Source organism: Peromyscus maniculatus, chromosome 20 (assembly GCF_049852395.1).
Source record: "Peromyscus maniculatus bairdii isolate BWxNUB_F1_BW_parent chromosome 20, HU_Pman_BW_mat_3.1, whole genome shotgun sequence".
NCBI lineage: Eukaryota > Metazoa > Chordata > Mammalia > Rodentia > Cricetidae > Peromyscus > Peromyscus maniculatus.
Window position 1 is genome coordinate 42,169,042 of NC_134871.1, and position 22,284 is coordinate 42,191,325.

The 22,284-nt window shown below is 46.2% G+C and overlaps 1 protein-coding gene across 2 annotated transcripts in view; it reads right to left on the reverse strand.

Moving 5' to 3' along the window:
- Positions 1–1,578: 1,578 nt before the first annotated feature.
- The window catches only part of Kcnk9 (potassium two pore domain channel subfamily K member 9), a 42,656-nt gene continuing 21,950 nt past the window's right edge, over positions 1,579–22,284 (reverse strand). The window contains exons 2-3 of one of the 2 annotated variants that reach the window (XM_006989196.4): positions 11,723–12,634; positions 1,579–6,542 (exon numbers count right to left, since the gene is read on the reverse strand). In XM_006989196.4, coding sequence (XP_006989258.3) covers positions 11,763–12,634 — 872 coding nt within the window. In that variant the 3' untranslated portion in view covers positions 1,579–6,542; positions 11,723–11,762. The other variant, XM_042264608.2, reaches the window with a different exon arrangement.

Genomic DNA, 22,284 nt, shown 5'->3' on the forward strand with positions numbered 1-22,284 from the left:
ATGATATCCATGACGCCTATCACTCCTAACTGTCCAGAAACTGAAGGGAGCCGATGGGTCTAGCTCTTCCTTCAAGGCCCCCCATAATGGCGGCCTATGGCCATGAGGTTAATTACTCAGCAAGAGCTCCTCACTGGGGTACTTCACCTCAGCTTCCTGCCTACAAACCATTGTATCTCTGAGTATTTAGGTTTTTATTTGATGTAATTATCTTTGTGATTGTAGTTACTTCAACATCTTGCTAAAACCTCCCCTCATTTTTATTTTTTTTATTTTATTTTTATTTATTTATTTTTTTGATTATGGAATTCCCATTTGTACAGAGGGAGACCAAAAGCTAGGTTGCCACATGGTCTTCGTACAGTGGCATGCTGCTGTGAATTCCAGAGCCAACTTGTCACCTTAATCTCTCATCCCATCGTATATAAAACTGCTCTCCCATCTTGAGGAACCACCCCCCAAAGTGAGTGGTGGGTATATCTGGGAATGTTGTCTGCTGGATGAGGTTCTCTGGCTGGTCTCGGACCATCACAAACATACCTTGGAATCCTGGTGAAACTATAAACCTCCATAGCCTTGGCCGTGCCGTCTCAAGAATATACATGCCACCCTAGAAGCAGTATGGTCGGGTGTGGGGCCCTGACCCCCGTTCCTTGGGTAGCTGTTGCCTTGCTTGCTGACCTTGATCAGATGTCCTCCCTATGCTGATTCCCTGCTGGTTTCCTTCCTCCTAAAACAGCTTATGGGAAGTTCCTTGTTTGTGTATTCTGCATTTGGTATAAACAGCTAACATGCAAGAACATAAAACATCTGTAGCGAACTTCTACCCTCCAGAGTTCTCCCACTGTGCTGTAAGCCTGTATTTAAGGCCTCCTCCCTCCTTCAATAAAGGGCATTCTACTGAGATGAATGACCTGCTGTCTTATTTCTGCTTTAATCCTCAGCCCCTTGTTTGGACATGGTGAATGGGTGGTAGCAGGTGCTACAGTGCGGCATGGGGTACAAGGATTTCTGCTGCTTCTGTCACCATGGGAGACGGAGGTAGTTGGTGGTGGACAGGTACGGGGCTAGGGGGTAGAGATCTGATGAAAGAAGAACCAACAGACTATTCTGGGGGCTCAGATTTGGAATGGGAAAGGTAAGTCATGAGTCCTCAAGTTCACCCACAGGAGATGACCGCTTGTGTAGGGGAAGAATTCATCTGTGTGCAAATGAGGGTTGAAGTGCTGATTGGAAACCAGGTGGGAATGTGACAAAGGCCGTGGATGGGTGGTGTCAGCTGGAGTCCTTAGGTATGAGTGAAAGGAATGAAGACAGAGGTGAGCTGGCTGGGTTCGCAGCCCCTGCCCCCCCCCCCCCCCCCCCGCAATCCCCGAGTACCTGTAAGGCCCAAGAGCTGGGTGCTTAGCAGCCCAGGTGGCTACCATGGAGTGGAGGAAAAAGACTGCCTGGACCCCAAAATGTGAACATAGGAGTCTTTGCGCAATGAGGGAAATGGAAGCATGAATGACATACCCTCAGAGTGCCCACCCGTAGGCGACTGTTTGACGGAGAAAGACTAGAACACAGTGCAAACATGCCAGAGACTTTAATTAAAAAAAAAATAGAAAAGTGCAATAATTTACAAGTCTACAGCAGCAAATGATTTTCCTGCAAAGACATGTGAAATATATACAGCTTGCTTACTACATTTATTACAAGAGAAAAAAGAAAAGAAAAGCTATAGTCCCTGCATAAAGTACATATTTTACATGAGCTATATGGCCACTAAGATGTGTAAACATTGGTAATACAGGTATGCCTTCATTTTTCAGGTAAGCTACATAACAAATACATCTGATATTCACTTGAGGGGTAGGGTCCTAAGGCCTTTTGTGAAGGTGCTCTCTCTCTCTCTCCTGAAGGCTGGGCGGCCAGAGAGGATGAACACGGGGCACACACAGGAACGCAGACGACTCTGTAGTTGGGCAGGGATCGCTGGTCTTGCCTCTTCAGGTGCAGGGTTCCGCCAAAGGCCTGGTACCTGTGCTGGACCTGTCATGCAAATCCACCCCCCAACCCTGGGACAGAAAGGGAGAGTCCGCACCTGGGCTCAGGACGCACTCCGTCACCCTCCTGGAATGTGAGAATGGCTAGAGAGTACTTCAACCTCATTTCCTGTGGCACTCTGAAGGTTCTCATTGCCCTTCCCATGGGGGCATTCTAGCCAGCCTTTGGCAGCTTCACCTTCAGACCCTCGCCACACAAAAGCACTCAATAATGTGCCCCTCCCCAAAAGAACAAAACAAAAAAACATTAGATCCAAAGATACCTAGTGAATATGTTCATGTATACTCTCTCTCTCTCTCTCTCTCTCTCTCTCTCACACACACACACACACACACACACACACACACACACACACACACACACACATGATTACATGAGGGCCCACATCCCCATGTCCCCCCACCTTCCCACCCCCCATCTCCCCCACCCCCATGAACCCTGTGAGTACATGCCATTTATTTTGACAGAGATGCATTTGACACCAATTCAAGCTTCATGTCTATACCTGGGGTCACAAATGACAGGTGTTTTGTTTTTTGCTTGTGGGCTGGTTTTGTTTTGCTGTCATGAGGTACACAGATATACAGTGGGCTAAGGTTAAGACAGTACAGCTATGACGGGAATGTTCTATTCTTTCTTAACCTGCTAGGAATAGGCTACAGCATCTTCTTCCCCTGTTTATCAACTGTGGGGTAAAAATTCAGTTCATTGTCTTTGACATCCTCTGTTCCTTGTCTTCTGTGTATAATTGTAAACCTTTCTATCAATGTATGGGAAAATAACAAAATATCCCAGATTTCTCCCAATGGGACCAACCTGACTTCTGATGCAAATTTTGCCCAGCAGGATTCAGGGGGTCTTTACCCTCAGCACAGTGTCTGTTTGGTGGAGGTTTCTGATAAGGCAGAAGATGGGCTAAGATGACCTCAGAAGGGCCTTCCCAACCCAAAACCAGCTGTCAAGATGCTATTTGTGGCCTGAATAAACAAATGGTATAATTAGCCCTTTTCTGGAATATGGTCTTCTCTGAGGAGCCATCAAATTACAGAGAAATCTTGTTAATTGTGGGTTCTGCTTCACTGGGTTCCCACTCATCGCATTTTTCCCGTTTCATTTGAGTTTTATTTTTCTACCCAACTTCTAATGTTCCAGCTTGAAAAAATGAAAACAATTGTCAAGGCATGCTCTAGCTCCTCTCTCTGCTCCCGAAACCTGCAGCAAGAGCTCATGCATCTTGGAAGCATGTGGTCCACTGAACTCACAGCCTCATGGGGCCAGGGAGGGCCTTGCCCACTGCGCTCTCCAGAGTGACTCTTAATGTAGCAAAGTTGCTCCAGCTCATCTGTGAGTGACAGTGGGACCACTAAGTGAACATCAGCCACTACTGCACAGAAATGTCCCCACCGTTGCAATTCACATCGGGAACTGTGCCATCCTCTCTAGGCAAAAAAAGGCAAGGACCCTTTAGGAGTATGAGGGCCTGGTTGCCTGATGAATGTCCCACCCACAACCATGCCATTGTTCAAGGGAGCTGAAGGAAAGGCCACTGGATGGGTGATAAGCTTGATGCAGGCCAGTTCTTCAGTGACAAGTCCACAATACAGCTCAGCCTGGCAAAGGATAAAGTCCCCGAGAGAGGGTAACTGGCCCATTCTTGGGAATCTTGTGCCAGCTTGTAAGGACTTGACCTAGCTCTCCTCTGACCTCGTCTACCAAATGCCAGCAAAGAGCTAGGGTGTACTGACATGAGTTTCATCTCCTGTGTACCAGTGTGTGCCCAAGAGACACCCACTTCTGACCTGGCCATTCCATCTTCTGCAGAGGAGGGTGAGAAATGAGTTGCCAAGGCCCTGTGACACAACCCTATATAAGGATGGCACATCAGGGCTGGCTCTTAGGAAGATGCCCAGGGTCCCCTCTACCCACTGCCCAGCAAGCTGCAAAAGGCAAGCCAACACTGTTTCCAGAGCCAAAGCTATGCCTGGAGTTCACAAGATCCTCCCTCACATTCCAAATTGAGCATGCTCTCTGGATACCAAGTCTCCCCAGAACTGGATTGGAGCCTCCGAAGAGGTCAGGACCCAAGAGCAAATGGGAAACTATAAAGCGAAATGCACTGAGTAATTCAAGCTCCTTCCTCTTCTCCCACCTCCCTCCAGACCATAAGCTCTCTCCCAACATAGCCCTTCATGTCAGTTGTCACCATGATGAAGGTACAGTGAGAAGAAGATCAAGCCCACCCCTCCCACTGTCCACCTTTGTGTCCCCACACAATTTCAGACAAGACCAAGGTACCCTTTGAGAAAAATTTCCAGCCCCATGTTCTCAGAAGATCAGTTATACCAGCATCTGCAGGATGAGGCTCTACCCCCTCCCAATCCTTTCAGAACCATCCTTGGCTGGGATGACTGGATTGAACATTTCTATGCTCAAAGTCATTCTCAGGTCTACCTCTCAGGAAGGGTCACCTGAAAGGGTCACACAGTGTTACTGGATGGGGTCCAGCAGAAGCCCTTTGTCCTGTGCAGGTGGCAGCCACTTTCTGCCATGTGCATGGGCCTGCTGGCCACCCTTCATGCCAGAGAACTCTATACCGTTGGTCCAGGGCATGTCCTCTAGGGTCCATTGGTACGAAGATGATGCCTGAAGACAAATGTCTACAAGGTTAATAATGACAATTACAGGCTTAAACAGCACATGGTTCCCATCTTAGCATTCATTACTAAAGCAGGAAAAGGAGGTACATTCCTGGCACCAGGTACATTCCTGGAAGTTTCTCCCCTCCATTAGGAATCCATGCAAAGCCTCCTCTCCAGGGTGAACCCCACCCATGTGGTTTCCTCAAAGGTAACACCCCCTCCCTCCCTTTTCTAAGTTGTGCCCTTGTATGATTTTCTGTGTTCGAGGCCTCCACTCCCTCCCACCCACACACTTCAGTACCAGCCCTCTGGGATCCGCAGACACCTTGTCTTGGAGATCCAGTCTTGCAGCTTTTCTGAGCCTTGTCAGCCACCTGCTGAACAGAAGAGCTCTGACTGCCCTCCTGCCCAACACCCACACCCCTGCCAGCAGCAGAGCATGGGCGTACAACAGGACATGATGTTTTATCTGTACAGCGCTGCACCAGAATGGGTCTGGAGTTATACTTTGGATGACTGCACAACGTCCAGTTGACCTGAAGGGAGGCGAGCTGGGCCAAGGGCACATACTTTCCCGAGAGCAAAGCAGGTGCTCAGGAAACATTCACATGTAGTTCTCACAAGCACCCTGTGCAGTGGTAACTGCTCAGAACCTCCAGTGTGGGAGTGTGAAAACTGAGGCACGGAGGGGTAAAGCCACCACCCACCTGTGAATGATGGAGGTTGGTCCCGGGTGTGTGAAATGCCAGCCCCAAGCAGCTTTCACCACACCATGCTGCTCTGGGGATGGGAGAGGGAACAAGAAGTGCACGTTCTTGTCTCTCCCAGAGCCCCAGAGGTCCAGGGTCTTGTGTCGATGTGCATGATCTCCCAAACCACCCTACCTCTGTGGAGAAATTGACACAGCACCACCCGATTCCCTTGTGATGTTCCCATCACCAGACCCACCTACTACAGGGAGAAACATCCCAGCATGCTTCTATAGTCTGAAGACGTAGCCACCCTCTGGCGCTGTAGGCCCATTGTGAATGGCGCACTCAACCCCCCAAGGCACGTGCAATTGAATAGCGAGCAATGCAATGCAAACCAGGATTTGGGTTGTTTCCAGGGATTTGCATTGGAATACCCCATGTCTACTTCAGCCAGATAACTCATGCTTGGTCTTGCTTTATATTCTGGGGCCTTCCTCCCTTCTGCGAGTGCTTTCTAACTCTCTGCTCCTAGGGCTGACCCATGGGAAATTTGCTTCTCCGTGTGTTCACCCATGAGGAGCAAACATTGAGGAACACAGAGGAGGGTTAAGTCTACAGGGGAGCAAAAAGGGCAGGAAGGACTTTGAAGGGAGGACCAATGTGTTCCATCTCTACCTCCATGCTGCGGAGCAACAGGGAGACCCTCCAGGAGGGTAAGCAAAGGTCACACAGCCATAGCAGGTATGTCTCACGGGTTGGAAGGGAAAGGACTGTGCTCTAGAACATGCCAGAGCAAACATCTCAAAGACAGAGATAACAAATATAGCCCTTCATGGCTAGGGCAGTGACATGACAATAAGTCACACTTCTATGGTATTGAATGAGGAGAGAGTGTGGTGGTCATCGCCACTCATGAGGTTGCTGCCAGGAGCCAAGGCGGCCCAACAGATTTGCAGGCAAGGGACCCTACAAGGACCATGGCTCTGTGCCTTCTGTCTAGGTATAGCTGGGCCATTCCCACAGGTCTTTAAGGGGAAGGGTGCTGACACTCGCCCCTCGTGGAAGAGGTCCCCGGGAGAGGTCAGAAATCCGAAGCCTGCTTGGGCTTCACAGTGAAACCCAGCATCCATGGACGCCTCTCTTGAAGATGCAGTTAGGTCGCCTAACAGAGGAAAACAATATTTAATATGACTTATTTATTCACAACAAAATCATTAACCACAGAGGTCCCCAGAGAGACAAACATCCAATGCATAAATCAGGGCTAAACAACATCAACTACATCATTTTCTTGTCAACAGTTCTTCAACTCGAGGCAACGAGCAGACGACAGCAGATCATGGGCATTCTACAAGACTACGGGCCTGGGGTCCTCAAAACTATCAATTATCAAGAGACACAAACACAGTGAGGGAGATGCCCTCAATTGGGGGGTTGGGAAACAACAAGACAAGCAGGTGTGGGGTGTGATCTTGGAAGGCGTCTTAGATTCACAAACAAGCTCAATACGACATTTTGGGGGACACTCTTGGGGAATTCTTTATACAGATTATATTATTATATTAGATGTTCTTATACTAAGTTTCTTAGGTGTGACAATGGTACTACTATGTAAGAGAATGCACTTGTCATGGGAGATATACAATGTTGTCTTTGGCTGAACCACCTAAAAGCTGTAGACATCACAACACCTTATCTTCCAACCAACTCAGTGTTGAGGGGGGGTATTGAGGCTGGGGTTCTGGGTGAAAGGTATCAGAAAACCCATAGCACTGTCCTATCAACTTTTCTGTCAGCCTTGGCTTTTTTTCAAAGTTGGTGTCAAGGGAATCATGATCATAGACTTCTGTGTTCCTGAAGCAGCAAACTCTACCAACAAGTGGTCAAGATGGGATGACAGAAAGTCAATACAAGCCCAGCACTGTGTAGGGAACCCATGATTCGTGACACCGTGGTCCACATAATGACCAATGCTCTATGCCAGCACTTTGGGTCTCTTCACCTTTCCAGCTCTCCATCTCCTGTCACAATTTTGGCTGGGTTTTTTGGTGGCCTAATCTTCAAAGGTGACCAGATCATCCAAGCCAAAGGTCCTTGTGGTCAAGCTCATCTTGTGCTAAGTGCGCCTAGATTCCCCACCCTCCCTTGACCATCATCTTAAGAAGAAAGCTACAGAGGCTCAAGGAGTGGAATGACTTCCAAGAGCCCAGCGAGGCAAGACAGAAGAACCGTTCCCTGTCCTACCGCTCTTTCCTCACCTAAGATGCCTCCTGGGTCCCGAAAAGACCTTGACTCTGGAGGGAAATGCATCTCGGATGTGTGTGAAAGTCATAACCACTTTCAGAACTGAGCCACAGTGAACAGATTCCGGCAAGCTTGGAGCTGGTAGAATGGACCCATTCCGGCATCCACCTCAGATCTCATACCTCTGTGGACACTCTCAGTGATTCTCTGACTTAGAGCTCATTATTTTAGAAAGAATGTGTGGAAGTGAGGCTGGCAGCCCCCATGATAGGTCCTCATTTTCTGATTTCTTTCTTTCTCTCAGAGTGCACAGACAAGGGAGAGCTCTGAAGAACCCTGATCCCTCCAGATTCTAGCTGGAATAGATTGGCACTAGGATTCAAGGTCCATACAGCTTTCATATCTGGATGAAAAGGATAAAACTGACCTATCTCAGCTTTTCTACTTACTCTCCAGATGTCTTCTCAATCAAGTGCACAGAGAACATACAGGTGTGCCATTTACTATGGTCATGCTGAGTGTCAGCACCCCTGTCAATCAGTCACCCACCATGACTCTCACAACTCTTACAAGAGAGTGATATATGGCATTTGCAGCATGCTTGGAGACTGCTGACTTGGCCTTCGGACTAAATGGGGCAACCAGAAAGCACAGAGCTGATTCCAGTTTGGGGCCTAACAGAGAATCTCAAAACCCAGAGAGGGAGGTTCCCTCTGATGTTCAAAGTCTAACAGGCTAAAGGGTGAGACAGCACTTTCTTCCTGGGATGGGTACCTTTGAGGGTCAAAATGGGATGAACACTAGAAATCAGCAAGCCCAGAGCTCTGGGTTACTCCATAGCATTGTCTACTTCTTCCTGTCCTTGATGAAGTAAAGATGGAGATCACTTAGTGAAGAGTTCAAGTGAATCAGATATCTTATTAAGTATATACAAGGCAAATTGACTTCCAGGAACTGGACAGCAAGCCAGCCTCCGGTTCCTGAAGCTGAGTCCCTTATGCAAATAACCTGGCATGAGGTCATCTCCCTTGCTGTTGAAGGGGTTTGGTTAACTGGAGGGAAGTGTACAACAATCACTTGGCTGAAAGAAGTTGCCAAGTGTATGAGAGAGGGAGAGAGGCCTTGGCCAGAGACACAATACAGTCCAGCAATGGGGGATCTTTGGAATGCTGTTCAAAACAGCCACAAAGCAGCTAGGACAACAGCAAAAGGAATTGTGAAGACCTATATTCTGGACACATGACCTCAGATATGTTGACCCTCCTGAACCTCAGTCTCCTCTTCTGAAAATGGGGGAATCAGTGGAGCTCCCTGCCCGCCCCCCACTTGGAGGCCCTCGGCCTCTATTGGTGGGCTCTTCATGGAAGTGACCCACTCCTATCTTGTAAAGAGGAAAGTCCTTCAGAACTTGACTTATCCATGTCCTCACCCCAAGGGAGCACATCATTGGACGTGCCCAGAGAATAATCCATGCTAAGGAACAAATAGGTCATTCGAGAAGATCCACTCACAGGGAGATAGGCCAAGATTCATTCCCTTCCTCCATGCTCTTATGTTGAGCTTGGAAGAGACAACCTGGTGCCCTTTCTTCCACAGATAAACTGGCAATAAAAAGTTGAAGAAATGGGCTGGGGAGGGAGGTGTTACAAGAACGAGTTCACTCTACAACTCTTTACCTTGCAGAAAATAGGGGAGGGTCAGCCTCGTGAGAATATAGAAGGTGTTGTCTATATTTTTCTAGGAAGAGGGCATCTCCCTGCCATTTAATCTTTTCCATACAATGGTCACTGTGTGACCACTTTGCACAGATCCATGAGTGGGAAGCCAGCTCTACAGATAGGCTGAGCCTATGTCCCTCTGACTTGACTCCTGGGCCTAATGATTGGCCCTATGGAGACACAGAGCAGGGTCCCTCCTCCACTGGAGGGCTGAGTCTGGACACCTTGGTGTCAGGAAGTCCACCTTCTGGACCCTTCTGGGTAGGGACTGAGAGTAGATCCTTGGTTCTCTCAGTGCCTCAGCGCCTTATACAGATCAGAGTTGATCACACATACCCCCCATTTGAGGGAAAATCTTACAACAGTTTTCAGGGGGTTCCTACATGTGTTCCAGGAAGCCTTGTCCAAGGCATAAAGTACTCTGCATATAGGCATCAGGATTGTCACGTCTGTGACCCAAAAGAGCCAACAATCTCTTTGCAGAGCAAAAACATTCAAGAAGATTGATTGCTTCTATTCTCTGGACAGACTTGAGAACCCTGTGCAGGGCTTTCCATACAACAAAATCTCAAACAAGTGAACTGATAAAGACCTTGAAGTTTGTATATGTCAACTTTGGCCAAGAGAGTCTAAGGTTCACAGACTCCTTTTGAAGGTCCCGTGTCCTAGACGAAGGGGGATATTTCAACACGGGGTGTAGCATTAAGTGCATGCATTGACTTTCCAGAGGAGTCCTGGATGCTCCTGGTTTCAGCCCAGTGGCACACATGCTTGGGACTGGTGGCATTTGGATGCTGTGTCCTTTAAGAAATCTTGAAGATCAGTAAGTGCGTTCCTTGTGCATGCGTAGTGTAGCCAAAGCCCATTTCCATCCAAAAGCCAGGAACTTCCAGTGTACGAAGAAGGAGTGGGAGGATGAGTGAATGGGTGACTTTTAGAGATGACAGGGATGGTGATGAGAGAAATTAGAGTCCCTCAGTGAATGTAGAGGCCAAGCTGCCCTCTGACTCCTTCGATTGAAAGGGCCTACATGTGCCATATTCTCTAGTCTGAACTATCCCCTAAGGGGCCACCCTTTATTGAGAGTGGGGAAGAATTTCTCCACTACCTAGACAAAAGCATCCCCTGAGATCGACAATTCCCCAGTAGGCCAAGATACAGCCTCTAAACACTTCCTGAGACCAACGTGTAAAGAGAACTTCTCCCTATTTACAGACCCAATGTATCTAGAGAATCTTTCCTGAAATATATATCTCTCTATATATATTTAAACAAGGAATGCCCTGTCACTTTCTTATTAGGAAAAGAAACCACATCATCATTCTGATACCCATTCTCATCCAAGCATTCCAAAACTAGGACTCTTATCCATGCAGGTAGAGGCTTTCGAGTCATCATCGTCACAGTCATCATCATTAGGAAAAGGGAAATAATAAAATAGAGACTCTTGGGTCCCAACAATCTTCCTATTTACCCTGACAACTCCAGGTACAGGAAAAACTGTTGGAACGGGAAATGCTGAAATTAAAAATGTCTTGAGGAAGTTGACACTGGTGGCTTCTGACTACTCCTTGGCACCCTTAGCTTCCTCTTCCTTGTGTCAGGGATGCGGGGATGTCACCAGTTCCCAAAAGTGCGTGCTTCTTAAGAGTTCATTTTAAACTGGTAAGCTGACCTGATCCGTGGTCTTTCCCACCTCCACCCTGAAGAGTAGTGAATGAGATTTAGAAGCTAGCCACTTGAAACTATGGCCATATGATACATCTTGGGTCAAAAGTGCTTTTGTGGAATGTGCTCAATTTGGCAAGGTGATCAACCTCGCAGGGTTTAGTTTGTTGGGAAGCAGCCTCCAGGAGACTGTTAATAAAATTGTATGAGTGAGAAGGGAAGTGAATACCTGATACTTTCCACCTTGTCGCACAACACACCTGCACACAGAAGCACACACACTCATTTTGCACATGCGTACATACAGCCACCCAGTCCTTGGGGAAAAAGAGAGGAGTTAAGGTCGGAGACATCACTACAGGTAGGCAGTCAAAGGCTTCGGGTTGGGCATCCTCTCAGCTCTGTCTTGGTGCTCTTGTTCTCATACCTGTCCTAGGAAAGCCACCCCAGAGAGAGGAGGCAGGGTAGGGAGAAATGTAAGGCATATCTCTGCTGGGGAGAAAGGAAGGAATCCATGCTTCATGCTCAGGTGCCAGTTTCAGAGAGGATTGGGCCTCTATTTTCCCTTTGGACAGCTCTGCCTGGCTGGAAAGGTGGGAAAGAAATGAAACCAGGAAAGGAAGGAAGAAAGGAATGATGATGACCGTAATCAGGAAAAAGGAGAGTAATAATAAATAAGGGGAGAAAGAGGAGTTGGGCCAATGGAACTTACATCGGCATGACAAATGACTCCGTCTACTTCCCTCCCACACTTAGATGGACTTGCGACGGAGGACCAGCCTGTGGTTGTGATGCCTGCAGGTGTGGAACCCAGGCGGGATGATGGTGCCGAACGGGGTCCGGAAGAAGGTGTTCCTCAGTGTGTTTGGGGAGAGCTGGTGAACCCTGCAGGAAACGGAGTGGACAGTAGCCCGGACATTCCTGTGAACCACAGCAGCACCAGAAGGACCCGCAGTAACAACCTCGGGAACATCGTCATTATCATCATCTTGGGCGGGGGCACCACGTGGGTAGCAGAGAAAGCACAGGGTCCTGCCATGTTTCCTCAGGAAGGCCACAGGATGGAAGCTAAAGTGGCCACGTGGCACATGTATCGCGTTGCTTGGGGGTCCAGAAAGTATCTGCGCAACTTCTCCCTCCAGCAGCTCCTCATCGGTATTCATGGTCAGGAATCGCAGGACCACGAGATTGAGAAAGGCGCCGATGACGGTCAGCCCCACCAGGATATACATGAAGCTGAAGGCCACGTAGAATGGCTTCTTCTGCAGGGCACCTTTGGACTGCAGGGCCACAAAGTCGCCGAATCCTATAGTAGTCAGTGTAATGAAGCAGTAGTAGTAGGCGTGGAAGAAGCTCCAGTCCTCGCACTGGGAGAAGGCAGCCGCCCCAAGGCACAGGGTGCTCATGCAGGAGAAGAAGCCGACGGTCACCATGTTTTCCATAGAAACATCAGTGTTGCGCATGCCACAGCATTTCTTGAAACGCCTCAGCATCCTGCGCACGACGGTGTTCATGCGCTCACCCAGGCTCTGGAACATGACCAGCGTCAGAGGGATGCCCAACACAGCGTAGAACATACAGAAGGCCTTGCCAGCATCAGTACCAGGTGCAGCGTGTCCATATCCTAGGGGAAGGAGAAGAAGAGTGGGGACAGTCGTCAGGAAAGGTTCTGTGAGGTTTCCGGAGTAAAGATGGAAACGTCAGGCATTTATAACAGCAAGGAGATTAGAGCATAGAAAGACAAAGAACCAGTTCAAAAGTCTCATGAGCACTAGGATCAGAGGGATGGGGGGGATGTCAATATAAAGGGATTTGATTACGTATCTCGAATCTCAGAATGTAAAATCAAAAAATTCGACAAAACCTAAAACGTTTTGTTTTGTTTTGTGACAGTGTCTCATGTAGTCCAGGCTAACCTCAAACTCATTACGTAGCTGAGGCTGTTCCTGAACTCCTGATCCCCCTACCTCCACTTTTCCAAGTGCTGAGATTGCAGATATGTGCCCTCAAGACTTTTGGAGTAGCACCATCATGCCACAAGTAGAAGATTTCATCCAATGAAACTTTGTGCTTGATTAAAAAAAAATCTCCCTAAGCTATGAGGTGCTTGTATTTGCACTGGAGTTGTTTCCCTAAAACAGCGCATTATATAGACACAAATATCCCCAAATCCAAAAAGATCTCCCAAAGCCCCAAGCACAAAAATGGGTAGGAGCATTTTGGATAAGGGATGCTTATTAGCCTTAACTATCTTACCACCTAGGAGGGAAAGAAGACTAGTTTGGAAAGTATCCCTTGTGATGGTTTGATATGAGGAAGGCTGAGGCATGCCAATGTTCTTAGAGTAGCACAGCATATTTGCTACTAAGAAAATTACCCAAGTACAAAAACTCAAGAGAGAAAATGGAACATCCCTACTATGGATCTCCATAAAGAGTAACTACTGAAAGGACAGTCACCATGTGCCAGCAGGATGCTGACTCCTCAGGTGCCTAACTGTATAATGACCCTAATCAAATGAGGTAATGACTTCAAGCCCACAAACAAGAAAGCCAGGAAGTGAGTTAGCAGGTCAGGTAACCCTGTGTTAAGAGAATGAGGCAAAAAGCAAATGTTTAAATTGGGAGAAGTCAGACAGAATTGGAAGAACTTGCTTTTCTTTCATTTGCTCACTGCTGTATCCTCATGCCTAGGCAGTGCCCGGAAAGGTAGAAAGTTGGTCTGGTAATAGAATGTAACCTTGTATCAAAAGTAACCTTCATGGAGGGGGAGCACACAGTCCTCAAGGGCCTCAGTGGCTGTTGGTTCTAGTTCAAGTTCTTAAATGAAGATTGCCCAGAAGGAAAAAAAAAAGTACATCATGGACAGTGTCTGGTCTGAGAATTTGAAGGCTAGAAGTCATCTTCAAAGCCTGCCCCATCAAGGAAGGTGACAGGTATGTTTCCTCAAGTCACATGCTCATGGTCACTTCACCACCTGTATTATGTTATACCCCAGAGAGTCTCTGTCAACTGATATGTCGATGATGGCGTTTCTCGGTGGATTGTTGGGCAGATCTTCTGAGAACAGAAACATAATAGGAATCTACCAAATGTAAATCTCCCTCCTGCTTCGATTCCACCTTCATTCATCTTCTATCCTTTATGGTCTCTCCAGGAGACCTGGCCTCATTCTCTCTGGCACCCGAACCCTTTGACCCCAGCTAGCACTGACCTATGTTGCCTCAGGTACCCTCATCCATTACAAAGGAGAATAAATGGCACGACACGAAGTTGGAACCAGGCCAGAGAGGTTAAGCGTGGGGAGACAAAAAGGCAGAGAAGGACTGCAATGTATATTTTGATAGAACTCAACCAGTGTGGAGAAGGAAGGGAGAAAACAATCGAAAGAAGCAAGATACAAAGCCTCAGGGGCAAGAGGGTATCAAAAAGACATTCTAGAAAATGAGAGAAATAATGGCCCAAATCAACCACATTCCATGAAAGACAAATTGACAAATTCAATCATCTCTGCAAACTCTTAAGTAGAATAAATGTAAAGGAAACCACATGTCAGCTAAGTGATAAGAAAGCTAAAGAGAGGCCTGCTGGAAGGCAGACAGATTAAAAAAAAACAACACAAATACTACAGAGACAACACCTCTTAGACTGCTGAGTTCCAATCACAAGCAATGGAGTCCAAAAAGCAATTGGAGCCAGGCCAGCACAGAGTCAAGGGGAAAACCACTAATCCAGAATTCCACACCCAAGGGAGACAACTTTCATTTTCAGCTTTTCAAAAGTGGAGAATTCAACACCATCACATCTGCACAGCACACTTGTTGGAAGAGGAGGCTCTGCCCAAAAGAAGACACCAGATGGAAATGTGGGTCTTTGGGGGGAAAAAAAATGAATCGTGTAGTGGTAAATATCACCCACACAGGTGGGATTCTCACTCCTTCTCCATGGAGCTCACCTGCACAGCAGAGTGCAAAGCCAAATGGTGTGGAATAACAGGGGGGTGCTGGGAACACAGTAAGCACTTACCAGTTCTCCATGTGTTGTATTTAATAGAGGAAATCAACACAACATCATATGGGTCAAAAGCTGAATTCGAGGTCTTGCTCCCCCTATCCGTCACTCATGTTCAACACTAGTTCAAAGAGTGCTTCCAAAGCCTCCCACAGAAGCCATTTTTTTCTGATTTTTTTTTTTTTTAATTTAAACAAGGTCTCACTCTCTAGTGCCATCTGGCCCGGAACTCACTACATAGCCTTGTCTTGAAATCACAGAAATCCCCCTGTCACAGCCTCCCAAATGTTTGGATGACAAGCATGAGCTACCAGTCTGGGCTTTCAGAGGCCATCTTTGAATTCTCACTACAATGCCTAGGAGTCAAGATCGGCACTCACAGCAGGCCCACTGGACTTGAGCCCAGATTGCCACCTTAGAGACAGCAGTCACTATCCTCCATTCCCCAGCCTCATCCTTCTGTTTATCATGTTTACTATCACTGCCCAGGGCCTGGTGCCAGGTGAGGGTGCCATACTGCCTGCCTCCTCCAGCTGCCCAGCATGGAGAAGGTGGTGTTGGAGAATTTGTTACTGGAGAGGAATGAAATATTTATGAATGACAGATAGGATTTGTTTTTTTTTTTTTTTTTTTTATCACAGTAGGGATTAAAAGCACAGATCCCAATGAAGGATGACTCAGGGTGGCTTTGAAAAGAGACATGCTGGGGGAGGGCGCTAACCTCAGCCCCTTGTGCTTCTGGGATGGTTCCCACTTCTGCCCACAATGCAGCTAGCCTCCCATTCATCCTCCCACGAGCTCCCGAAATTCTCTAGCCCTTACTTTGCTCTTCTGGAAAAGACGACATGAAAGAGATGCAGTCTCTTTAAGTCACATGGCATTTTAGAGTTTGTCCTCCTGAATTTAGTCTTTCCTCTGGAAGAGGGAGGTACCAGTATTTGTGGTTACCGCATGCTAAGCCATTGCTTTCTCACAGGGCCCTCTGTGTTCTGCAGAAGGAAACCTGGCAGATCGTTTTATATAATGAAAAAGCTCACGCCCTTGGTGTGCTTCTCTGTTGCCCCAGAGGAACGTGGCTTCCTAGTCAGTTTCCTTTAACTTTGTATCTTAAAGGAGCAAATGAACTCCAAATACATTTTGTGACCTCTAAGTATGCAAAGCATAGGTTTCTTCTGGAACGTAGTCAAAAGAAAAGACTGAGATGGCTTCCATCCATAAAAGGGCCTCAAAACCTTGTCTCATGGGGCAATGTGATGCCACAGAGGTACCTGTCAATGCCTAGATTGTGATGTGAACCCCAAGTTAGACATGAAATTGCCTGGGATGGGACACTCCAGCCTCCCCCCCCCCCCCCCCCGTATCTCAGGCTTATATTCACAGTTTCTCTGTGCTTTTAAGAAAGGCTGGGGCTTCCTATCCTTCACACAAGCTTGCTTTTAGAAGCGGCTCTGGAAATGCTGTCCACAAATAGCCCACGGGGTGGCAGGATGGTGGAAGCCTTGGCCTGCACGCTCCCTCAGCCTATCACCAGAGGTACAAGGGTGCCCTCTGGCGGGAGATCTGTCAATGCAAAACATGAATGCAAGCACAGGTCCCACCTGCCTAGGTTCTCTCCTGGGATAGGTCCAAGAATCAAAGGGAAATTCGCTAAACTTTTTCACTGGCAAAACTTATGTTACATGGTGGATTTTTTTTTCTCAGAAAGTACCATCAATCAACAGCATTTTGGCATAGATAAAATATAAGAATAGTAATGACCAGTGTTTGCTGAGAGCAGAGCTAAAACCTTTTTATACTCAATAACTTATCTCCTGGGGAAAAGAGGGTGCAAATGAGCCCCAAATACATTTCTTAATCTTTCCAGGTAGTCAATATTCTCCCCAGCATGGATGAGGTGGTGCCCATGATCTTGGGCTCTTAGCATGGTGATTTTCTAAGTTCCCATGTCAAACTGATCTGGGCCGTGATCCTAAGCTCCTGCTGTCAGCCACACCCACAGGGCAAATGAGGTGTCCACCTTGTCCCCTTGGTCAGGAAATGAAATCCAGGTCCTCCCATTGCATCAGCACAAAACCTTCTTCACTTCCTGCCATTCTTTCCTGTACTCTCCACCATCCAAAAATCTCTACGAGAAAATGTGGAGAGACAAATCAAAGACTCCTAAGGGGAAAAAGGATAGAAATCTGGCTGATGTTTGAGAAGTCCGTGATAGAATTAAGAAAAATCAGTACTAGTGGGCAGCCCCTGAGCCTTAGGTTGGCATGGTCCAGCAGGAGGAAGTGCACTGTTTCCCTCCCTAGGCTAATAGTGTCAGGCTCAAATGGCTTCGGTTCCGTCATAGTGAAGCAAGACTTCTAGGTGATCAGAGTAAGAGAAGCCCTGACCTTGACACACTGAAAGCCTGGGCCATTTGAGGAACAGCTTTCACATTCCACATGATCTCTGACCTCTGACCACTCTACAGCAGTCCATTCCAGAAGCTAGCCTGTATTATTCACACTGATCTCTGTTCTGTTGGTATGTCCCTCTCCCCGGAGCCACAGAGCACTGGATTTCCAAACCTCTGAATGAGGACTTAAGTTCACTGTCTTACTGTGTGTGAGGCAGGGGGTTGGATGGATTCCAAGGGGCCAAAAAGGGCCCCACACACAAGCATCTACCTATTTAAGCTTCTTGGCTGAAGCTCCACAGTGAGAAAACCATGCCCAAGTGGAGCCTTGTCCTTGATAGCCTTCCTAAAAAAGCAAGGATGACAGTTGCTGGGGTGGACACTTGTGCATCTGTCACAGCCAATTCTCATCAACCAGCATTGTGAGACATCACAGGCAAAGGGTAGAGGCAGGCATCGCCAGGGGCTGCATGATAGCCATAATTACTGCAAGATAACAATTAAAGATGGAAAACCCTAGTCCTAGGGGTCCTCCTCCATATCTCAGCTGTATGGCCTGGGCAAGTCACCTAACCATGCAAAGATGGAGATACCAAAACCCAAACAAGAAAAGAATGGAAACTACCCCCACCCATCCAATCTTGGTTACGCCCTAGACTTCCAGCCAATTCTTTTTAGTTTCTTTTCTGATTTTTAGACTTTCCTCCTTTGAAAGTTGCTGGCTATAGGAATAATGGTTTCTCAATGGAGAAACTCACATAATAAGAAGAAACAAGAGAAAACAGAAGAGATATGGAAATTCAGGAACATCTACTCTCCATCTTTCCACTCAGACCTGGGAACCTTTCTTTCTGTTTCCCAAATCCTATTCCTAAATGCATTTTCCACAGCTGAGAGAAAACTGCACATAAGCAATTATAAGAAAATGCCAACACTAGTCTATTGCCAATAGCATTCTTCATAAGCATCATTTTTAATTCATCAACTCCAAGTAGAGGCGCCACAACTTCTTCACCTAAATAGACTAAATGGGGAATGTGTTGGACTCTAATTTGCTTCTGTTGCTAACAGCCATTTGTATTTTAGCCAAAAGCATACTGTTCCTGGCCTGGGAGGTTTTACACCAAAAGCAAAAATGAAAAACCAAGTAAGAGCCAGCAATTGGGCTAGACCGGATTCTAATAGCAGTGAGGTCTGCTCTCCAGTGGAGATGACCACTTTACTTCCTAGAGTAAGAAGTACTTGGGGAGGTCAAGTATTTGCCCAGTTCCAATAAATTATAAGCAGTGAGAGTGAGAGGGCCACCCTGAGTTCTCTGATCTAAAAGCCACAGCTCTTCTCAGGATGATATGTACATAAATGGATGAATGCAGCCAGGACTGGAATCTGCAGGTGTGCAACGTGTTCTCCGGGGAAAGAAGCTAAAAAGAATGGAAAAAAAGAACAGAGCCTCGGGGACACGCAGGGCTCTGCTTTAAAAGACTGAGTGTTTGTTTCATAAGAGGTTTAGAAGAAGAGTGAAAATGGCAGAAAAAAAATATCTAAAGACATGATGAACAAAACCATTTAAACCTCGATGAAAATGTTAGTCTGAACGTCTGAGAAGCTTAACAAATGCCAAAAAACGATAAACTGCAAGAGATTCATGCTTGGATACATCATGTTTAAACTACTATAAGTGCAAGGTGATGGTACAATGTTAAAAACACGCAAGAAAAAAAGCAATTCATTGTTAGAGTGATTCCACAATAAGGTCCATGAGTGACTTCTCATCCCAAACCAGAGTCCAGAAAGCAATGGGATGACATGGTTAATGTGCTGAAAGAAAGTGATGACCAAGAATTTTACACCCACTTAAATTATCCTGTAAATTCAGAGAAATTAAGATGTTCTCAGACAGTGAATTGAGATGGTTAAAGGTATAAACTAACGTGGGAGTCAATAAAAAATTCTATACCCAGCTAAACTATCCCTCTTTAAAAAACAAAGAAATTAAGCTATTCCTACAAAAACAAACAACAACAAGGGAAAAACTAAAAGTATCCATTTCTAACAAATTTGTACTACAATGAATATTTTTAAAGTTCTTCTGAGTGAAATGAAAGAACTATAGTCAGTAACCCAAATTCATAAAAAGAATTAGAGTGGCAATCAAAGTAACTACATATGTAAATATACAAGGGCATCAGATCCTTTTATTCATAATCTTTCTCCATCTATATAAAAGGCAGCTACTTAACTTATAAAGTAGTAATTGCAAAGCAGTGTTGGAGGCAGTACTTAGTTATAAAGCAATGATTAAGAAGTGCCTCAATGTTTCACTTGTACAACAATAATGAGAGAAGGAATGGATCTATTTAAAAAAAAAAACTTTTGTAAACCACTGAAGTTGTAAGATATCAACTCCAACTAGCTGCTTTTAAAGATGCCCATTGTTATTTGCAGAGCTGTTACTAAGGAACTAATTTAAAGCATAAAAGAAACAACATAAGAATCGAAATGACACACTAGGAAATATCTACTTATCACAAAAGAAACCAGTAATGGAGAAATAAAGGAACAAAAGAACACAGAACACAAGTAGCACACTGGCAGATTTAACACCTTCCAGATCAGTAAGTACATTAAGTGTAAATTAACCACACACTCCAATCAGCAGTTGGAAGTTGGCAGATAGACAAAAACAAAACAAAAGCTATGATCCAAGACTGTGCTGCTGTCTATAAAAGATACACTTTAGATTCAAAGACATGAGCAAATTTAAATAAAAGGATGGACACAAGGCATGTCACACAAACTGGCCAAAAAAAAAAAGCTGGCATGCCTGTACTAACACCAGATGAAATTGGGTCCAAAAAATACATGTCACTAGAGACCAAAAAAAAAAAAAAAAGAAAGAAAGAAAAAGCTTTGAAGTAAGAGTTGAGTCCTGCAGAAGACATGGATCTAGCAGGTGCTTCTCATGCTGGACAGGAGCCATAGAAGGTTCAACCCTGGATCTCTACCCACTTTAGTCATAACTAGAACAATTCCTAGTGACCAGCAAACTTGATTTTTCTCCCCTTATTCTCCAAGACCCAGAATGAGAAGGTGTGCTATTTCCAGCATTGGGTGGAATGAGATCTACACCACAGAGCAGTCCCCCTCAAGTGGCCCCTGGATCTTCTCCCTTCTCTGGGCTGGCCATGGGACTCCTCTGGTCCAAGGTATAGCAGCAAACCTGGCTCCATTGCTGTCTCCTTCAGGGCCATGGTTGGCCAAACCAGTACATCCATTCTTCTACAGCATCATCTGCTATCTGGATACCTTCTCTGCACCCCAGCCTTGAAGCTCCTGTTGCACTTCTACCCATTCTGGAGCAGGCTACAAGACAATGTGAAACTTGCCATTGTAGCAGAAAGAAAAAAGTCAAACCCAGAATTGCCATGATACCCAGCTACCCCACTACTAGGGACATAACCAAAAGAGGCAGAGAGCGGGAATCTGGGTAATAATTGTACATGCATGTACACAGTAGCATTCCTGCTGAGAGCTGGAAACCCCCAGCCTCCTCATAACCAGAATCATACAAGCAAAATGTGGCATATTTCAATGGACTATTATCTTGATGTAAACCAAAAAGAGGAGCTAATGCTCACTACATGTGTGAACTCCCAAAATACTCTGTTAAATTAAGAGGCCAGACCCCAAAGGCCAACTATCATAGGATACCATTTGTAAGACCCAGCCCTACATAGACAAGAAAGTGAATTCATGGTTGTGGGGGTAAGGAAAGAGACAATGGAATGGGGTGACCAGTAATGGGGGTGAGACATTGCTTTAGGTGATGAAATGCAAAGAACTAGACAGAGATAATGGCTGCTCAATGCTGAAAGCTAAATACCACTGAAGTGAATGCTTTCCAATGGTATGTATTTTTGCTTTAATTCAAATAGGAACATGGAGATGCTTAGCTTCATTTCTGAAATGCATTGTTCCCAGAGGTTTTCATTCTAGGTCTCCCATCTCCAGGCCCACGTTCTCTCCTCAGCTTCTTATCACACCACCAAGATTTTGTGTTCTGTAGAATGCAAGTATCCTACACTAATGATGAGGTTGCCTCCAAATAAACCTAGTGTGAGTCAAAGATATTGAAAGTCAAAAGTGCATTGAATATACCGGCAGAGCATTGACACAGCAGCACAGCACACCAGTGTCCTTGGCCTCCCTTTGTTGTCATATGTCTTGGGGGATCTGCAGCATCTCACACTGTCTAGACTACAGACAGAATACCACCTGCAGAGCACTAGCCCAGGAGTCAGAATTCCCCCTTATGTTCATATGGAAATAGGCAACTGCAGGATCTTCCACTATCTAGACTATAGACAGAATACCACCCTGTAGAGTATTAACCCAGGGATCAGAATTTCCCCATATGTTCACATGGAAATAGGGAGCTGTAGAATCTTCCACTGTCTAGACTACAGACAGAATACCACCCTGCAAAGCACTAGCCCAGGGATCAGAATTTCTCTTCATGCTCACATGAGAAGAGGGAGTTGCAGAATCTTCCACTGTCTTGACTACAGACAGAATACCACCCTGCAGAGCACTAGCCCAGGGACCAGAACTTCCTCTTATGTTCACATGGAAATAGGGAGCTGCAGAATCTTCCACTGTCTAGACTATAGACACAATACTGCCCTGCAGAGCACTAGCCCAGGGATCAGAATTTCCCATGTTCATGTGGAAATAGGGAGCTGCAGAATCTTCCACTATCTAGACTACAGACACAATACCACCCTGCAGAGCACTAGCCCAGGGATCAGAACTTCCCCCTATGTTCGCATGGAAATAGGGAGCTGCAGAATCTTCCACTGTCTAGACTATAGACAT